Source organism: Myripristis murdjan, chromosome 4 (genome assembly GCF_902150065.1).
Source record: "Myripristis murdjan chromosome 4, fMyrMur1.1, whole genome shotgun sequence".
NCBI lineage: Eukaryota > Metazoa > Chordata > Actinopteri > Holocentriformes > Holocentridae > Myripristis > Myripristis murdjan.
In genome coordinates this window covers 32,481,066-32,501,502 of record NC_043983.1, presented here as the reverse complement: position 1 = coordinate 32,501,502, position 20,437 = coordinate 32,481,066, and the positions used below count along the sequence as shown (strand labels likewise).

The following is a 20,437-nucleotide window of genomic DNA, read 5'->3' as shown; positions in this document are numbered from 1 at the left end:
CAAAGTGGAAGCGTTTAGGAACCACAGCGACTCGGCCACCAGGGGGCGGCACCACGTAAAGTTACAGAGCGGGGTCGCCGAGCGCCGAGGCTCATAGTGCGTAAAAGAGTCCGACGCTCTGCCGCCTCAGTGCCTGCAGAGCTCCAAACTCAGGGACTTGTAACACATTTAAAAATAAGCCACTGGTCTAATTTGTAAAAAAAAAAAAAAAAATCAATTAAATGATTAAAACAGAAAAACATTGCTGATTAAATAAATGAATCCTTGACTTAGCAGGTAAAATGAGAATTATCTACAGTATACAGTTTTAAAAAAACAAACAAACATAAAGATATTCTTTTTTTCATGGATTAATTTAATAATTATTGCTGCACGTGGATTTATTTTTGCCTCAGCACAAAGCGTATGCTAATGAGGATGAGTCAGGTGTGGGCAGCAGCTGACTCACGGCAGGTTGATCAGCGTCAGCGGCCTCCCTCCGCCTGCACGTGCCTCGCTCTCTCATGAGCCGCTGTGCCGAGTCGCTGTGCCGAGTCGCTGTGCCGAGTTTCAGACGTCACGTGTGTCGGGCAGAGCGGCGCGTCAGCTCCCATCACAGCTCAGTCTCTCCTCCCTGAATCCTCCAGCACCGCTCCACCGGCTGCTCCTAATGATGTTTTATTTTATTAAAGCAGTAAAAATAAAGTAACTGTGGCTGATGAAGACGGTGACGTTTTGTTTCTGGAACTAGCGACGTTACCCACCTCCTTTATTTTTATTTTGGAGTGTAGGCCTGTTTTTTGTAAGTTTCTCCGCTACAGAAGTGACTCTAGACGACAGTTTAAATACCTCACCTTTGAGATGAAGTTCACCTGCTGTCACTCAACACAGTGTATGTTAAAGTGTTAGCATGGATTAAGGTGAAATTAAATGCTAATAAATTTTTCAAATATTTTTTGTAATTTCCATTTTTAAAATTTTTTCAGGTTATCTTCATTTATTCATTTATTTAGTTATTTATTTTGCTTTTTTTGCCAGTTTTTCAGTAGTTTTCATTCATTTGCTTATCATCATTTCCCCCATGATCTGAACAAAATCAAGTGACTTTGTCTGACGTCGACCCAGCGTCACTGATCTGAGGTGTAACCTGCCTGAAGTCTGCAAACTCAGGATCCGTCTTCCACTTCTGTGGCAAGCAGTTATGACCAAAAAGTAAAACTTTACACTTCCCATAACACAATCTCAATAAAGCGATATACCCTCACTTACAAGCAGGATAAAATTCTTGTTGTCTTGAGATAAAAACCACAAATCACAAATGTTCCCTGGTAATACCAGTGCCGTCTGAAGAAGGGAGGACATTTCCATCTGGTCACCCTGAACATGCAGCCCTCTACAACTCAGCATCATGTTTGTTAGTTGTTGGTTAGCATGGACAAAACAGTGATGAAGATAATCGGCATGAGAAAATATGAGCCCACAGAGTCTCTATACAATCAATCAGTCATGAGACAAGCAACAAAAATCCCCTCAGACTCTACACATCCACATCCAAGAGGATTTCGATTTCCAAAGTGTAAAACAAACCGCCTCAAGTCATCATTTGCTGCAGCCTCCATGACGCTGTTGAACAATGTTAAACACCAGTGTCATTAACACACAGGCCTTTTAGCACCCAGCACTTTAAATCGCCCAGCCTTTTCGTGCACTCTTCAGATCTGTGCTGTCAACGGTAAATGCTGTCTGTGTTTTTTAGGATGTTATTTAGGATGGACCTTATGTCTGTGAAGGATACACAGCATTTTGCCCAAGACAAATCTCCCTTGAGGACAACAAAGTTTACTCTTAGGGTGTATTCAGACCTGTCTAATTTCGAGCAGTTGTTCCAAAACAGGGAGTGTTTCCCCCTAAAGATCAGTTCGTTTGGACATGTGTGAACACAGCAATCGCGCTCGGATGCGGGATGAAACAAGCGGACCGGGATCGCCTAGAAGGGCTGCTCTCGGCTTGCTTCCTTTCGAGCCTTTGAGCGGTTCGTTTGCAGTGAGAACAGAACTGACACAACTGACTCATAACTAGGGTTGGGTATCGTTTGGATTTTAACGATTCCGAGTCCGATTCCGAGTCTCACTATCGATTCCTGTTCTAAACGATTCTCGATTCCGATTCTTTGAGATGGAGGTCAACAGGTCACAGCCTATTTATCAGGAGAATTTTTTCATTTGAAAAAGCTACACAATGTACATTTGCAGGTGTAAACATTGGTAAAACATTACATAAATCGGTCTAATTACACAATATAAAAGTGCACATATTGATGTCAAGTATTTGCCATTTTCTTAAGACATAAGATATCTCTAGTAAATTTTTTGAACAGAGCATAAGAGCAATGTGCAACAAATACACAAAAACACTTTAACATGTGTCCATATATAGTGATGTTTTCAAATGAAATGAGCACTTTGCCAAAGACAAATCTGTCAGCAGTTAAATCTGAACTGTTACTGTGTAGATAACAAGTAGCTACCAGGGGTCCGTTTCATGAAGCAGGTTCAACAAACTCCAAGTCTTACCCTGAACTCTGAGTGGATCTACTCTGAGACAGGAAACTCTGAGTTTTGGGTTCCAGAACAGCTGATTTGAGTCAGTTTGATCAACTCGGAGTAGTTTCACCTGGAGTTAAGCGCGTGACCCACAGCTATAAAAAGACAGCGTCAATGTAGCCCCGATTTGACGAGTCACCATGGCAACGGGGAAGCGTCGGGCTGCGTTTTTTACCCCAGTTGAATTGGAAATCTTAATGGATTCATACAGCGAGTTTGAACATGTTCAAAATAATAATAATAAAAAATGCAACACCGCTGCAGCGGCGAAGGAGAGGGAGACGGCCTGGGAGAGAACATTGCTGCTTGGGTCAATACGTAAGTTTAAATGGAGTCCGTTGCAATCACAATAATATTACAGGGGGAAAACTGCTTGAATGGTAGCCTATTAATTTATTTCATTTAGGTACAAACGCACTTGGCAGCAGCTTAAGATGAAATATAAAAACATTGTTCAAACAGGTAAAACATCTATGCGCGTCTTGTAACCATCTCCCGACGAATATTTAATTCTCTGCGCAGTAACACTGCACCTTCATCCACGGGATCGTTGACGAAAGGACGTGTCATGTTCGTGAAAAAAGTCGCCACGCCAAGCCTACTTCTGAAAAGGGATGCAGCCTTTTCACCACATAATAAGACAAGAATAAGACAACCATAATTTCCATGTACCTGATTCTGTTTGCAACAAGGAGTTGCTAGCTGATGATGAAGGTTGACTGTCCGAAGTGGAGGAAGCAACGGGAGCAGGAGAGCGACGCAACGAGTTAAACACAGTATACTCGATTAGTGTTACACCATGCAGGCGAAGGTGTTTTGTCATGTTTGTCGTGCATCCTCCATTGGCAGAAATTGTTTTTTCGCAGATGTTGCACTGTGCTACTCCGTCCTCTTTCAAATTAAAATGAAGCCAGACTTTCGGGTGTTTTTTGCGGTCCATGTTCGGACAAGTGATGTTCTTGCTAGCGGAGGCGCGGAGGACGCCGAGCGGAATAATACACGCCCCGAAAACAAACTAGTGCGGGCACTCGGAACCGAAAAAAGAATCGAAATTCAAAAATCTCCTTAACGGTTCCAGAACCGGACGTTAGGAACCGGTTCCAAATAGGAACCGGTTCTCGGTACCCAACCCTACTCATAACTGTGGTTCACCCTCCAACAGAGGGGGGCAGTAACGCACCCGGTTGCCAACTGTCAACCAAAAAAAAAAAAAAGACAGAAAGAAAAGAAACAGCAGAAGAAGAAGGGGTTTTTCTTTCTGGGATTTCTGACCAATGAGAGAACAGCTGGTCCGCGCATGGCATTTGTTTTCAACTTTGGACCGATACAGACTGTTGCCTTGACAACACAAACGACCCAAAAGAAAAATGCAACAATTGAATCAGAGCAAATGAAACGAGCCACATGTCTGAAAACACCCTCACTCACATCCTCATGTTTGCTGCTTAACATGCGTCCCTCTGTAACTCACCGTAGTGTGTGCTGAAGTGTTGGCATGGATCACTCAGCCGATGCCGACATGTTAGCGCTGACGTCCGGGGCCCACGATGCACCGGGGCCTCGTGGGTCAGCGTCGTGTCTGTGTTCCTCTTGTTAAATGACTCAGCAGACCGACGGGCCGCTCTCCCCAAAAAGCCGCCGTATTTCTTCCTTCATGTCGCCGGCGGGCTCGTCCGTGGCTCACGCTGAGCCGGACGGCCACGAGGTGATTCTGCGAGCGGCTCAGGCATCATCCAGGGCTTTTCTCGTTACCGAGCCAAGACCGGAGGAGGGATGACGAATGAGTTTCTCTGTCACTTTTATTGGTCTGGACTCTTCACCCGGAGCACTGACAGGCTGTAAAACACTGAAAATAATACAGCCGCTGTTGCTACTGAAGTTACTCTTTCTCCTGCTCACCTCACTCTCTGTCTGTCTGTCTCTCTCTCTCTCTTCCTGTCTCTCTCTCAGTCCATTGATCCAGGGCAGCAGTTCACATGGGAGCACTCCAACCTGGAGGTCAACAAGCCAAAGAATCGCTATGCAAACGTTATCGCCTACGACCACTCCAGGGTGATCCTCACGCCTGTAGACGGTGAGACTGCACACATGTTCCTCCTCCTCAGGATGACAGCTGTTTGGATTTGATATGATGTATGTGACAGCTTTAAAGAAAAAAAAAAAAAAAAAAAAACACATGAGGCGTAAATGAAAATCACCAAGGATGTCACAACACATTCAGGCTTATTGTGGTTTTCATTGTAGCGGTTAGGATGGATTTGGCTCATTAAACACAAACTGGAGAGGATTGCATTAAAGTGAATATTTCAGAGCACTTTCCTTCTTTTCTTTTCTCTGTGTTTCTGGGAAATTACAAGTGGAGCTGGAACAGACTAATAACATCTTATGACTGCCATTTTGAACTCCTAGTGATTTATAAGTGGTTATAATCTCAAAAACAATGTTTAGAAGTTGTTTACAGTGGCTCACAGAATATTTTCATGTTTTATGCCTCCGTTTGTCGGAAATTTTATAACACTCATAGGATTTCTTCAGCATTAGGACCCATATTTGACATGTTGAGAGCTTCTTTCAGCTACACCGATAATGTCCTGTAAAAAATCTACAGCGTACAAAGCGCCATCCAGTCGTTTTACAGATTGTTCCAGTGGATTACAATGTCAGACAATGATTACTCCCTCAGATTAATTCATTCTAATCTTGCCAAGTTCAAGTTTCGTCTTGAAATACCTTTTTCTTGTCTTCCTATCAATAAGCTCAAAATTAATGACGCATCATCTATCTGCAGTCTGATTACTGAGCGTTACGCATAATTGTTACCCATATTTTGTAATGCAATCAAGAGAAAAATAAATATATCGTAAGTGAAATTACAAGAAATAGAAAAGGAAAATAAAAAAGGTAAAAATATGTGCATGAGAATTTTTTTTTTTTTAAAAAGTGTGCATTATGTAAAAATTTGTGTATTAATCCTACTTTGTGTATTAATCCTATTTGAAAAAAAACGAGTATTATAATGTAAAAATATATGCATTAATCCTACAATAATATTCCAACAACATATACAGAAATAAGAAATTGAGTTCTACAGGTTTAAAATTATTGCACAGTTAAATAGTTGAATAAATAACTAAAATGCATAATGCATATTAATATATGTAATATGAAATACATGTGACCCTATGCACTGTTGTTGTAAGTATGGTTAATCACCACTATCGACGTCAATCCTGTTTTATCCGCGGCTGCAGGGAAACCTTCACAGAAACGGCCAGACGCTTCGCATTTTTAACATTCCTCATGAAAAAAATGACATGCCAGGAGAGTGCACCGGTTTTCATGTGGAATGTTAATAGTTTGAAAGATGTTAAGAGATAAATGGGAGGAAAAAATCTCACACAAGACATGGGCATAACAGGAAAAATGACTGAAATTCAAAATGTCAAGGTATTCCTTTAAAGTGAGTTTGTATCTGTTAAAACGGATCGGAGGCTGAAGAGCTTTCATAATAAATTCTAAAGTGAGAGATTGCAGCGTTTGGATGAAGAAGGGTTATCTTTTAATAATGTGTGGGCGGGGGGGGGGGAGGCAGATCCAGCATACGTAGATTTTAAAGGAGCTTGTAACTTACAATTATGATTAGTCAAATAGAATAAAGTTTTTTTTTTCTTATTTGAGTGCCTCAGGTCTCTTTTTTCCACCTGAGCGACTCTCGCTGTGATGTACTCTGTGTGAGAGTGTCGATGGTTGTGGAATATGAAGGAAATTAAAGTCTAAAGTATTTTAAGCTTGTGGGAAAAAAAAAAATCATTAACAAAACTGAATTATTCAAGTATGTCAAAAAAATCAACCAACTACATTATTAAAGGTTTAACAGATTTGTTGGCGCCAGTTCCAACAGAACGTCACATAGCCACTCCCTGACTGGATAATTAAATAAGATTCAAACCAGTTCAGTTGTATTGATTAATCCTGTGTCATGTCAAAAACCTGCAGCCTCCTCACAGTTAGTATTGCAACTTGTTTTCATCAAATATTTTACACATTTATGCTCACTGGCCACTTCATCAGGTCCACCCTGCTCGTCCAGGGTTGGACCCCCTTTAGCCTTCAGAACTGCCTTAGTTCTTGGTGGCAGAGATCCAACAAGGTGCTGGAAATGTTCCTCAGAGGTTTTGGTCCATATTGACACGACAGCATCACGCAGCTGCTGCACGTCCATGATGCCAATCTGCCGTCCCACCGCGTCCCAAAGCTGCTCTGCTGGCCTGAGATCTGCTGATTGGAGGCCGTGTGAGTCCAGTGAACCCACTGTCACGGTCAGGAAACCAGTCTGAGATGATCTGAGCTCTGTGACGTGGTGCGTTCTCCTGCTGGAGGTAGCCGTCAGAAGACGGTCCACTGTGGTCACGTGGTCAGGCCGGCTGTGGCGTTTAAACGAAGCTCAGTTGGTGCTGAGAAAAGCTCCTCCACACCGTCTCAGCAGCAGCTCCTGAACCGCTGATCCAAGGCAGGATGGATCCAGGCCGTCATGATGCTGACGCCAAATTCTGACCCGACCGTCGAATCGAGACTCATCAGACCAGGTGATGTTTGTCCAATCTTCTGCTGTCTGGTTTTGGTGAGTCGTGTGAACTGCAGCCTCAGTTTCCTGTCCTTGGTCTGGTCTTCTGCCGCTGCAGCCCGTCTGCTTCAGGGTTCCTCGTGTTCTGCCTTCAGAGATGCTCTCCTGCAGGCCTCGGCTGGAGCGACTGGCTATTTGAGCTCCTGTTTCCTCTCTGTCAGCTGGAACCAGTCTGGCTCTTCTCCTGTGTCTTGTTCGTCCAGAGAACTGCGGCTCACTGGGTGTTTTCTCTTTTTCCGACCGTTCTCTGTAAACCACAGAGATGGTTGGGCGTGAAAATCCCAGCAGATCAGCAGTTTCTGAAACAGACCAACAACCACGCTACGTTCAAAGTCACTTAATTCTCCTTTCTTCCCCGTTCTGATGCTCAGTTTGAACATCAGCAGATCATCTTGACCATGTCTACAGGCCTAAATGCATTGAGCTGCTGCTATTTGTGTTAACGAGCAGTTGAACAGATGTACCTAATTAAGTGGCCAGCGAGTTTATTTCACAAAAAAAAAAAAAAAAAGATTAAAATGGCAATGTTTCTGGTCATTTCTCTAGGAGTTTAAAATACAGACTGTAATGTGCCTTCCCCTCTGGACTTGCTGATGTGCTTTAACTGCCTCCCTGCTGCAGGCGTTCCAGGCAGCGACTACATCAACGCCAACTACATCGACGGCTACAGGAAGCAGAACGCCTACATCGCCACCCAGGGGCCGCTGCCGGAAACGCTGAGCGACTTCTGGAGGATGGTGTGGGAGCAGCGGACCAGCACCATCGTCATGATGACCCGCCTAGAGGAGAAGTCACGGGTGAGCCTCACATGTGGGATAATAACAATAATGATGCGCTCATAAAAAAATAAATAAATAAAATAAACTGCAAAATAACAAACACAGAGAACAATTTTGCAAACTGTAGGTCAAATATGGCTGCCAGCACTTTCTCGATGTGCAAGTAGAGGGAGGCAATTTGCAATCAGAGAAATCTTAAAACGGCACCGATTTACACATTTTTTAAAATCCATTTTCTGGTGATGCCGAATAACTGTTTCTTATTATCGCCCACGTTTGTTTGTTTGTTCACAAGATAAGTCAAAAACTAATGGGCGTATTTGAACTGAACCTCATGGAGAGACAGGGAATACACAGATGAAGGATGAGCTGGTTGAGTATCTAGGTCAAAGGTTAAGGTCAGGGTCACTTAAAGGAAAGGCAGCTTTATTTGTATTACACGTTTCATACAGTCCAGCAGTTCAGTTTGCTTTACAGAGAAACCAAAATACAGCAAAGGTTTACAAACCAAAGTGCAAAACTCCAGGCAGGCGATACAGGAGATACAAGATTTAAATGTGAACTTGTGCTGTTTAAATCAAGTGAAAAATAAAAAAGATGAAAGATAAAAGAACACAGCAGTTACAGTTAGATGCACAATCATTTAAAATTAAAAACATCAAAAAAGATCAAAATTCCCATTTTGGCCAATATCTCCAGAGCTGAAGAAAACAGCTCTGGAGATGAAAAAATGTTGTCCTCTTGTAAGAACAACATCATTACATCCTCATATAATTTGTCTGTTTGTTTGTTTGTTTGTTTGTTTGTCTGTTTGTTTGTTTGTTTGTTTGTTTGTCTGTTTGTTTGTTTGTTTGTTTGTTTGTTTGTTTGTTGTTTGCAGGACTGGTTATCACTGAATATAAGTTATGAACGCATTTTCAGTTAAACTTTGTGGAAAGGTCATAACTTTTCAAAGTGTGTGTGTGGCTGTGTGTGGTGGTGTGTGTGGCGGTGTATGTGGTGGTGCGTGGCGGTGTATGTGGCGGTGTGTGTGGCGGTGCGTGGCAGTGTGCGTGGCGGTGCGTGGCGGTGTGCGTGGTGGTGTGTGTGGTGGTGCGTGGCAGTGTATGTGGCGGTGCGTGGCGGTGTGCGTGGCGGTGTGTGTGGCGTTGCGTGGCGGTGTGCGTGGCGGTGTGCGTGGAGGTGTGTGTGGTGGTGCGTGGCGGTGTGCGTGGCGGTGTGTGTGGCGGTGCGTGGCGGTGCGTGGCGGTGTGCGTGGCGGTGTGCGTGGCGGTGTGCGTGGCGGTGTGCGTGGCGGTGTGTGTGGCGGTGCGTGGCGGTGTGCGTGGCGGTGTGCGTGGCGGTGCGTGGCGGTGTATGTGGCGGTGCGTGGCGGTGTGCGTGGCGGTGCGTGGCGGTGTGTGTGGCGGTGCGTGGCGGTGTGCGTGGCACAGTTAATTGGTGGAGGTGTGCGCTGCTTTCTAGTCAGCTTGAGATTTGGTGAAGAACAAAACGTGGAGTCGGTTCCTCTCAGACTGAGGGAAGCCCTGAAGCGTATACATGTTGTTTTGCTTTTATGTCGTTCTGCTCTAAAACTATGAACTCGCAAAAACAACGTTTAGTATTTTGAGAAACGTCCCGCTCGTTGTGTCACTGTTTGTGTTTGGATGAGCTGTTGCACGATTACAAGTCATGTGTGTTCCAGACCTCCTGTTAATTATGTCTCCGTCCCGGGAACGTGAAGTTTGTTATCTCCGCGTTTCGAGAAAATGATCCCGTTATCTCTGGAAAACATTTGTTATCTCATGATAACGACACAAATAACTGGAGACGTCGGGAAAACAGATACAATGAACTCATTATCACAGGAAAACCTCTGCGTGGCCCTTTAGGGCTTCCATAGGTGAGTTATGTTGACTTTAAAAACTCCAGCAGCAGAGGCTCAGTGTTGTTGTATCATATTAACAACATATGTAACATGTTTAGTGTTTATGTTCAATTGAATCAACTTAAAAAAAAAATCACCAAGCATCTTATGGATGTTCAGCACAGTGCAGAGTATATTATATATGGCAGAGTGTATTGTATAGTGCAGAGTGTATGGTATAGTGCAGAGTGTATTGTGTACAGTTGTCCCTCGCTATAACGCACTTCACCTTTCGCGGCCTCGCAGTTTCGCGGATTTTTTTTAGTGCAATTTTGCATGCTTTTTTTTTTTTTTTTTTTTTTTTTTTACAGCACATTGTGTTCTGCGTCCTGATTGGCTAAGGAACTGTAGACCATTGTCAATCAATCTCCTCCGTGCCGTGTCTCCTGTACAGTACAGAATGCGTTAATTGAGTGTATTGTATAGTGCAGAGTGTATTGTATAGTGCAGAGTGTATTGTATAGTGCAGAGTGTATTGTATAGTGCAGAGTGTGTTGTACAGTGCAGAGTGTATTGTACAGTGCAGTGTGTATGGTGCACACTGGATTATCCTCATGCAGGGCTTTGCAGCCTAAACACCATATACCATAATTCCCCTAAGCATCACACATTGCAGAAAGTATTACACACAGACAAACAAACACTGAGGCGCTGCATTCAAGCAGCTGTAAAAACAAGTCATATGAAGAGTGTGTGTGTGTGTGTGTTTTAACTTGTCTTTATGAAAGGGTTTTAAAGGAGGGCACTGAGCTGGCAGGTTGGAAAGCTCCATCAGCCTCACCATAAACACACAGCTCTGTATCCCATAAGGGCTTTAACGCTCCGAGAGGCAGCCAGGCACTCGTCCAAAATGTGTCTTACAGATGATCAATAAAATTTTAAAATCTATTCTAAATTGCACCGGTAATGAGCACAGATAATACATGCTTGGCTCCTCTGAGCACAGGGCTCTTATTATGGAAAAATTATCTTTGTATAAAGACAGTGAGCACTTTGTCCTTCATCATTCCTGTGTGCACACTAAAATCTTAACTTAACTTATGTGGATTTCTCACTATTGTGATGCAAAGTTGTAAAATAAAATACAATTTTTTGATGTGGCATCATATAAAATTAAACATTTGGATATCCCAAGTATTTTTGAATGCCATTGTTGATGCTGACATTGCTGGATTAAAACTCCCACCAGTAAATATTTTGTACAGCCATTCCGTGTCAGGGCAGAATCAGCATTTAACCTGTGAAAAACTAAAATCCTGGATAATAAAGAGAACACATAAACTAAAAACTTTATGAAGAGTTCAGTGGCAAAACTAGATGAATGCCATTCCTGAGATAAAAAACTGACTGTTGTGTATATCGCTTTATGTAACATACTCTAATAATCCAAAGTACAAAAGTACAAAATGTCACCTATAAATTAGTGTACTGCGATGATTTTTAATTGATATTATTTGTGGAAAAAACAGGCTTTATTGCAGTGTTCATGACTAAAACAGGAAATCTTCATCAATGACACTTTTTCCACAATGAAAAGAAGATGAAAGCAAACAACAATGAATACAGAATGAATACAAAAAACTATGACTAATTTGCCAATACTCCAAGTCGTGGGGTGAATTTGTCAAAACAAAAACTATAAAAAATATATAATTTCATTTTCATCACCAAAAAAAAAAAAAAAAAAAAATTGAAAAGGCCAGAAATAGAGAAATGAAAACACAAATTCCTGGCCTCAGATCAGAGGGGATCCTGTCATTAATCTGTAAGGAGACAAATGGACGTTTCCTCAGCGTATCCAAGCCGCTGTGTCTTTGATTTTGGGAGGAAAAAGAAAAAACATACAGGCCAACTTGACTTCTGATGCCAGTAAAGTAAGTAAAGTGAAAATTATGAATAGAGCACATTTAAACACTGATCAAGATGAACAAAATACTGCACAAAGGACATTAAATACAAAGTTAACAGTGAAAAGAAATAAACAACAACAAATACAAAGTTATTAAAGAAGTTTTTGTAAGTAACTACATACTTACAAGTTACTAAATAACAAAACCGAGGCAAAAGACAAGAGGCTATAATGAGGAATGTTGATCACTAAGAAATAATTTAATAGGTAATTTTAAAAGAAATGTGAACAAGAGCAGAAAAAAAAGGTGAACTTAGACCTTTGTGTGATCTTGACCTTGATGTTTGACCTTGATAATCCAAAAAAATAATCAGCTCGTCCTTCACTCATAACCATGATGTTTCATCCAAATCCCTCCTTTAGTATTTGAGTTATCTGACAAACAGATAAACAATCAAACAAACAAACAAACAGACAAAGGTAAAAAACCTCGTCATCAGCCTCCATCCACTCAGTGATTCAGTAGAATTCGACTAAAACCATCGAGTTGTCGACAAAAACTAATGAAGCTAACAAAATTATAACAGCTAAAATGGGACGACAAGTGGAAATACATTTTTGTCAGAAGACTAAAACAAAGACAAAACTGGCTGTCAAACGTAATGCTGCTTTATGAAAACAAAATGAATCCGCTTGGAGGTTATCTGTTTTTACAAATGAACTCTTCATATTCACTCCTAATTGTGTGTAATCAGTCAAAGTGTCTCATCGCCGTCAGTTCAGATTAAGGACGTCCCGCAGACGGCCCGTGTGTTATTGATCAGCACAACAATAAATCAGACAAACTCGGCTGTCTGTGTCATAACTGGAGACGGATGACTCTGAGACCGCCGCTTATCAGGATATCGGGTCCGGCGCTCGACCCCGCCCCGTCTGAGCCTGCAGGAATACAGATGAGCCGGGCCGGGCGGCGGCGGCGTCCGCCGGCGGCGTGAGGTATGAGGCGTTCGCATGCGGTCACGTGGCTGCGGAGCGCCAGCGGGGCAGGGACGCTGTGTTTATGAGGAATGCTGTCAGCCCTCCCTCACACTGCTCATAACTCCACAACCAAAGGGCACAATCGAGCAGCCTGCCGTTATTATTTGTGACAGGGGCTGTCGGCTTCCTGCCGGAGCCAATATGGCAGGTCTCGGGGTGCGGGGATATTAGATGCCACCAACCTCTGACCGCAGGTGAAGTCTGCAGGTGAACCCCAATATAAATCGCGTGTTCTCTATTTACGCTTGGAGTGTAAGGGACTAACGGGGGACGAGTCGCAGTTCACATGGTGCTATTGCTGTCATATCTTCATCTGAACAGCTCATTTAGTCTCATCTCCGGTGATGGAAGCTTGTTTTTCTTCAAACAAGGGAACAAATGTGCCGCTGGGCTGAAATAATCCCACTGGTTTCCAGTGCAGAGTCCCTTGTTCCTGGAACTCTTCTGGGAACAAGTCTAAATATGTTGCAATAATGATAGTTTATTTAATAATAATACTGTATTTATATTGCACCTTTCACACAGGGGGTGTAGCTCAAAGTGCTTTACAATAAGGTAAAAAAAAAAAAAAACAGGAGTATAAAACAGACCATTAAAAACAAGTTGAAATACTGCGCGATAAAACCAAGCAATCAACTGAAAAACAAAGAGGAGAGGCACTAAAACAAAAGTTAATTAGATATATAACAGTTGGAGATAAAAAACAAATAAGATCTAGAAACAGTGAGATATGTAGAAACAAAGGAAGATATAAAAGTGTAAAATAAAGGAGGGCATACAAACAGTAAAATATAGAAAAGAACAGAATAGAAGAATAAGACAAAGGACGCGTGACAGGTGTATCTGAAAAACCGGCGGCGGCGGCTCTCAGAGGCATGAAGGATTAAAACCACGAAGAATTAGTAATCTAAACAGGAATAAGGCAGATCAGCCCACCAGGATCAAGAAAATGACGCTTTAGTCACGAAAATTCAGGAAACAAGAGGATTAGAGCTGAATTCAGGTGGGATCAGTGGGTCAGGAGTGTTGGAGAAAGTTACTTTTGAGAGTAACTAGTTACTCACTCAGTTACTTTTTGTTAAAAGTAACCTGTTGGACTGCTTTAAGTTTAAGTTTAAAGCGTGCTTTCTAAATCTGCATTGCTGTTGAGTCACTATCAACTCAAAAATCATGACAGGCGAGAAAACTGATCCATCGGCTGTGTGTTGTAAACAAACCAGCCAGCAAACAGTCTGCAAGGCTCGGGCGGAGACGCATTCACAAAATAAAAGCCCCACATTTCTGGTGGGAAGGAGAAACACACCTGCTTTTAAACATTAAGAAAGGACTTGGATATCAGCCGGTTTGTAGATATGAGCAAATATCACAACGCTGACCTTTTCAATAATGACGTTGAAGGAGTGTGTGTGTGTGTGTGTGTGCACGGCTGCTCGTAAATGTAAATATCAACGGAATATTTATCTTCATCAGATTAGAAGGAATACTGTCTTTTTCAGAATAAGGGCAAAAAGTGGAATATTTTTGTGCGTGTAGATGTGGTCTTTGCTTGTTTCTTGCACTTTGCCAGCTCACTTACCAACAACAACGGCATCAGTAAGATAAACAAACACGTCAACAACCAACAACAATTAACATTTTCAGAAATAGCAATTACTAAATTAAAAAAAAAAAACATGTTGATTACTCGTTACTGCAAAAAAAATTATCTGAATACTGTAACTTGTTACCATCGGATTATGTTACTCATTACATTTGAAGCAGTAATTAGTAATCTGTTACACATGACCTTGTGAAGATAATCCCAGCCCCGGAGAGACGGCGGAGGAGAGAGAGCTCATGAGCAGGGCAGCTGACAGCCTGAGGAAACGTTAAAGTTTTATTTGTGCGAGACGACACGACTGCACCAACTGTCCACGCCGCTGATTCATAAATGAATATTGAAGCTGCTTCCCACCACCCGCATTAATATTTATGATTATCATGTTGTGCTACAATGACTGACTCGACCTGACCGACTGCTGATGAGAGCACAGCTAAACTCAGGAGAGTGTGTTTTAATATCGTGTGGAGTCAGAGCTCGCCCGCCCGCCCGCCCGCTGGCGTCCGGCGAGACTTCAGGGTTTCGTCTTCTGACACCCTATACGGCGACTCGGAGCCACGGCGGCCGGAAGACGCCGACACGCCTCCCTGTCCGGGATCATCTGCTCTTCACTGATGTCACCGGCTCATACATGCAGCCGGGCTCGCCTCACCGCTGGGAAATGTCTCAGAGCTCATCACGATGTAAAGTACGAGGCCCGACTGTGGTGAGCGGCTGCAGCTGAACACAAGAATCACACCAGTCACCACGTCTGCACATATCACTGCAAAAACCCTCATCTTGATAAGTCATTTAGTCTCATATTCTGCAAATGAAGTAAGAGGGGAAAAAATGCCATATCTCTGGAGTCAGATCATCTCATCTGAGTTAAATGCTGCTCGGTTTTTTTGTCCGAATTTCTTGAATCAGGTGCCAGTTTCTTGATTCCAGTGCTCAGGGTTAAGGCTTTATTCTGCCTGGTTTCAGCATATTTATACTTTTCCAGTTTCCAGAGAAAATTCTCAAACAAGTGAAGCTGCATTGGAAACAAAAATGATTATCTCAACCCACTGACATTTCTTAGCTTGTTTGTAGAAAAAGCAGTATTCCAGAGTTGAATGTGAGAGCAGATGAGGTGGGTTGCGTGTTAACTGCAGTGCACGAGCAGCTTGAATCGGGGAGTAATGTGAAATGAGAGAGAGCAGTCGTCTGTCAGCAGAAGCATCGAGCTGCTCTGTAAAAGTCGCCGGCGTCGTCTCAGACATGGCAGCTCAGTTCTGACCCAGTGAAAACCTGCATCAAGCTGCCGGCCGCTCTGACTCACCTGAAACATCCCATCAGCCGACAGAGAGCTTTTCAAACTTTGTCGTGTTCTGGAGCCGCAGGCCGGCCCTCGTGAAGCCTCGGACCCCCACCTGGAGAGGCTTTACCCTCAGGACTCTGACATGAAAAGATACTTTGCTTTATTTTAATTATGGAATTGTCTAGATGTCATATTAGTCAGATCAATTCAAAGTGGTGAGATTAAAACATAATGTTAAAAATAATTACTTGTACATATTTTTGTATCTTAGTGATGTTGAGTGAATTACCTGGGCAAACTCACTAGAATTCCTTGAAAAACATGCGATAAAAGTGACTAGCAAATTAGCAAGAAATGACCCGAAAATTTAAAAAAGAATTATTTTTTTTAATTACCAGAAAATGACCAGAAAATGACCAACAAATTAGTAAAATATCACAAAAAAAAAACAGAAAATAGCAAAAAAAAAAAAAGTATTAAAAAATGCACACTATATTTATAATTATTAAAATTATATATTTAAAGATCAGATCAGTGATTCTGGATGAACATGAGGTTTCTTAGGTTCAAATACTGTAAAAAGCAGATCTTCATTTTGCTGAGGACCACCTGGACGACCCCCAAGGACCCCTGGTGGGCTCTGGACCCCGCTTTGAAACCCACTGAGCTAACAGATTTCCTGTCAGCTTTATGATGGCCTGTAGCTCAGTGAGGTGTGTGTGTGTGTGTGTGTGTGTGTGTGTGTGTGTGTGTGTGTGTGTGCTCAGGCAGTGAGCTGGCTCTTCACACCTCTGTGACCAGCAGCCTCGTGGCTCCAGGCCGCCCCAAACGACCCCACACCCCGACCTGCCGGCTCTGTGGAGCGTAAGCCCCCCATCTGTCCCACCACCATGCAGATGCCCGCCGTCCCGGGCCCCTCGGCCCCTCTGCCCCTCGGCCCCTGCAGCCAGAGCTGATGTCCAACTGTCTGTCCCCGTCTCCCCTGCCCCCCCACAACCAACACTGCTGCTTAAAGTGACAGATTACAGTTATTCCCGGGTTAGGGATACAATAACTGAGGGCCTGTTTCTGTGTATTTGTACCTCGACAGTTGATTTTTTCTGTGGTTGAAGTATTTTCCATTGTAATATTTTAAATGACACCCATTACAGAGTCAAATTTTATATCAAGAGGCAAGTCAGGATAATCTTTGTTATTCCTGAGAGGGAAATTCATGGCAATAGAGCAGCCAGTTCATGAGTGAACACAAAAATAAATGAATGAATGTATGAATACACACAGAACACAGAAAGGAAGAAAAAAACAGGAAGATTTAAAAAGTGCACATTCAAACATGGGAGAGATGTAAAAAGAATCAATGAAAGGGTCTTTGGCCGTTTGAGTCCATTGGTGTTACAGTGATCGATTAAGCTGAAAAATTCATTATTAAACCTAATTGCACCTGTAATGAAAAAATTAACAAAAGTGCTGAATGTGTATTTTATTGTAGAGTAGGTGCCCACCTCCCTCTTCCTGTACCTGCATCCTGTGTGTGTGTGTGTGTGTGTCTGGTAGCTGCAGATTTTTGACGAAGCCCAGCGAGGACACTGGCATAGTGAGCTGTACGCGGTAATTTGTGCTTGAATATAAAAAGATCCAAAAGATTCAGACAAGACAGAAGGTGAACGCACATTTTACAACAATCTGATAAAAAAATGACATGAGCAAGACCTGCTTCCTGTGAAGCATCTCAGTAACTTTTACTCTGAGTGGCCATTTAGTAGTTTTACCTTTGTAGATTTTTACCCTATTAAATTTAATTTGATCTCAGTCTCATCAAGTCAAAATTATTTGCATCACTCTTAATCAACATAATGCACACAACACGTGACAGCCACCAGCCTTAGACTGTTGATTAGAACACGGAAGAACTGCTGCAAAAACCTCATCAGGATCAAATAAGCTTGTCATTTCTGATGCAGATGCCCAGCAGGGCCTGCAGGTGGCACCAGAGAGAAAGACATGCATGCACCCAAATTGCCAGCCAAAATCATGAAGAAGACAAAATGAGTTTTGTCACAAAATTTCAATCTTATAAAGACCACCACATCTGTGACATCATTTTGGCCTGCGGGTGGAGCTAGAGAGAAGGCCATCAGGTCAACGAAACGGCCACGTCAGCGATCCACCAAACAGGTGTGGAGATCTGTCCCTCTGGACCAAAGTGCTGACTGACAGACCAACGGACACCGTGACGTACAGCCTCGCTGCCCAACAGGCCAAAAAGTAAATCTCCGCATCAGAGTCAGTATCTTCACTCGAGTTGGATTTTTCCAGTTTTTCCACTGTTTCCTGAAACTCTACTTTCTTTTCCGCAACTCAGCTCTTCCGTCTCCCAGAGTCCTCTCTCACACCCGGCTCTTAGCAGCACAAAGCGCGATGCGAGTCTCTTTTCTAGTTTCCAAGCAGCTCAGTTGTCATTTCCCCGTCCAGCGTCCACGTTGTGGAATCAGCAAAGTCTCTTGTGTCCATCTGAGCTCCATGAGCGTCTGAAGTCAGAGCTGCAGTTTTCTCTGCTATTTGAAGCTCATTATCAAGACAGTGATGGTGGCCTACATAGGGGGCGCCGGCGAGCGTCCACTCTGCCTGTTCCACACACAGGGACGCTGCTTCAACTCAGGGAGCTCAGATGGAGTCCTGATCTGCTCGGGAGCTTTCACTCCGTCTCCTTCCTTCTTACCTGGAGAATCCTCCATTAGAACAGCAGCCCACCAAGGTGTGACACACCTGGCTGTTAAAGGGGACGGGAGACGGCGCTCTGATTGGTTTACTGCATGTTACGCCCAAAACACAGCCAGGATTAATGAAGAGACTCAGTACAAGCCTTTAGAACCAGGAGCCTGGAGCAACAACCGTCTGTTCTGCTGTTAAAATATCAACAGTGGACTTGGACACGCCCTGAATGCACCTGCACGAGTGCACCATGCTCTGCAGACCAGGAGCTCAGATCAGTAAAATACATAGATGGATAGATAGATAAATTTAGATAGATAGATAGATAGATAGTTAGATAGATTTACTTTATCGATCCCAAACTGGGAAATTATTATGTTACAGCAGCATCAATAGAAACATAAAAAAGCACACTGTACGATATAAAGCAGATACATTAAATAGAATAAATGCAAAAATATATACAATAAAGGCCCCAGTCTCTCTCTTATCCCGCTCACATTCTTTTGTGTGTGTGTGTGTGTGTGTGTGTGTGTTGTGCAGGTGAAGTGTGACCAGTACTGGCCCAGTCGAGGCACAGAGACATACGGGATGATCCAGGTGACCATGTTGGACACGGTGGAGCTGGCCACCTACAGCGTGCGCACCTTCGCCCTCTATAAGGTGAGAATCATACAGAGACACACACAGCATGAACGTGCAGCGACACCGACGGAGAGAAGGAGGTTTGGAGCTGCAGAATCTACTCAACAGTTTTGTCTTCAGCTCCGTCAGATAAAAAATGAAAGCTATGCTTGTTGAGCATCGCTGTGCATAGAAGTTTATAAATACCTGTCATGGCAGCCATGCGTTTACAGCAAAATGAAAAATGCTCACCACTGAGAGACTATAGCTGTGTAATTACTCAATACTGAATATTATGTTTCATCAAGGACCTCTTAGGAAACAAGTGTTTTTATTCAGGCTTTCAAGTGCAGCTCTCTGGGATTTTTCCTGCAGCATATTTCTGATGTAAATCAGTGTTGTTGAGATTCACGCATGACTCGGTCAGTCGTGCATTATCCCCGGTGTTTGCGGGTGTGTTTTCCATGTCAGGCAGCGAGTGGTGGTGACTGCACATTTGCATTCATGATTGAGTGGTGACTCAGTGCAACATAAAAAAAAGTAAAAATAAAAATAAAATCACCCAAGTTATACATTTATTTTGTGATCCTCATATGAACCTGAAGAAGCGTCAAATATGATTAAGGATTCTTTCTGAAGTGAAACTTGATTTGTACGAGACAGGCGAGTTTGGGAGCCCATCTGCGAGGAAAAAAATCCAGCCTGAAACGCATTAACAGCCGAGACACGCAGAGCGAGCCTCGGTGACTTAACACTTTAAAATCAGGCATTTTCTGTGACATTCCTGTGCAAACTTTTCTTTTTTTTTTTTTTTTTTTTTTTTGTGTGTGTTTGGATCTGCCCCAGCTACAAGCAAATAAAGTTTGTTAGATTCAGGAGATTTAAAAACGTACCCACACGCTTTGCACTCTTTGTTTCTTGTGCTGTTTTGATGTTCGATGTTGTATTTTTGTTATTCAGCAGCGAGTCAATCCACTCACGTCACATGGAGAAATTAGCATCACAGCTGCAGCCGCTAAAAACAAAAGTGGCGGCGCCTAAAAAACATGAAGAGCAAGGCTTGTTTGTCGCCTCTGTGATTTGTAGCGAGGGAGAAATCCAGCAAAGAGGGAGAGCTCACTTCTTTCTATAATTAAGGCCAATTTGCAGCACACCAAGGTTATTATAATTTTGCATTTTTCATTCATTTTCATTTTGATTTCATTTGGATTTCATTTTCATTTCTTTTTGTTTTCAATTTCAGTTTAGTTTTAATTAGTTTTGAAAACAGACTTGCTAGTTTAGTTTTTGTTTTTGAAAATACTTAGTTTTGGTTTCAGTGTTGGTTTTAGTTTTTATTATATGGGGTATTTCTTAGGTTTGAGATTCAAAAAGGTCAGAAAAAGTATTGCATAATAAAAACTCAACAAAACATCATACCACTAAAAAAATTGTACCAACC

The 20,437-nt window shown here is 42.6% G+C and overlaps 1 protein-coding gene across 5 annotated transcripts in view; it reads left to right on the top strand.

Annotated features, from left to right (window-relative positions):
• The window catches only part of ptprfa (protein tyrosine phosphatase receptor type Fa), a 424,230-nt gene that overhangs the window by 384,928 nt on the left and 18,865 nt on the right, over positions 1 to 20,437 (top strand). For all 5 annotated transcript variants that reach the window (XM_030049234.1, XM_030049233.1, XM_030049237.1 and 2 more), the window contains 3 exons: positions 4,533 to 4,656; positions 7,828 to 8,003; positions 18,916 to 19,035. In XM_030049234.1, the coding sequence (XP_029905094.1) occupies positions 4,533 to 4,656; positions 7,828 to 8,003; positions 18,916 to 19,035 (420 nt within the window). The remainder of the gene's footprint in view (positions 1 to 4,532; positions 4,657 to 7,827; positions 8,004 to 18,915; positions 19,036 to 20,437) is intronic.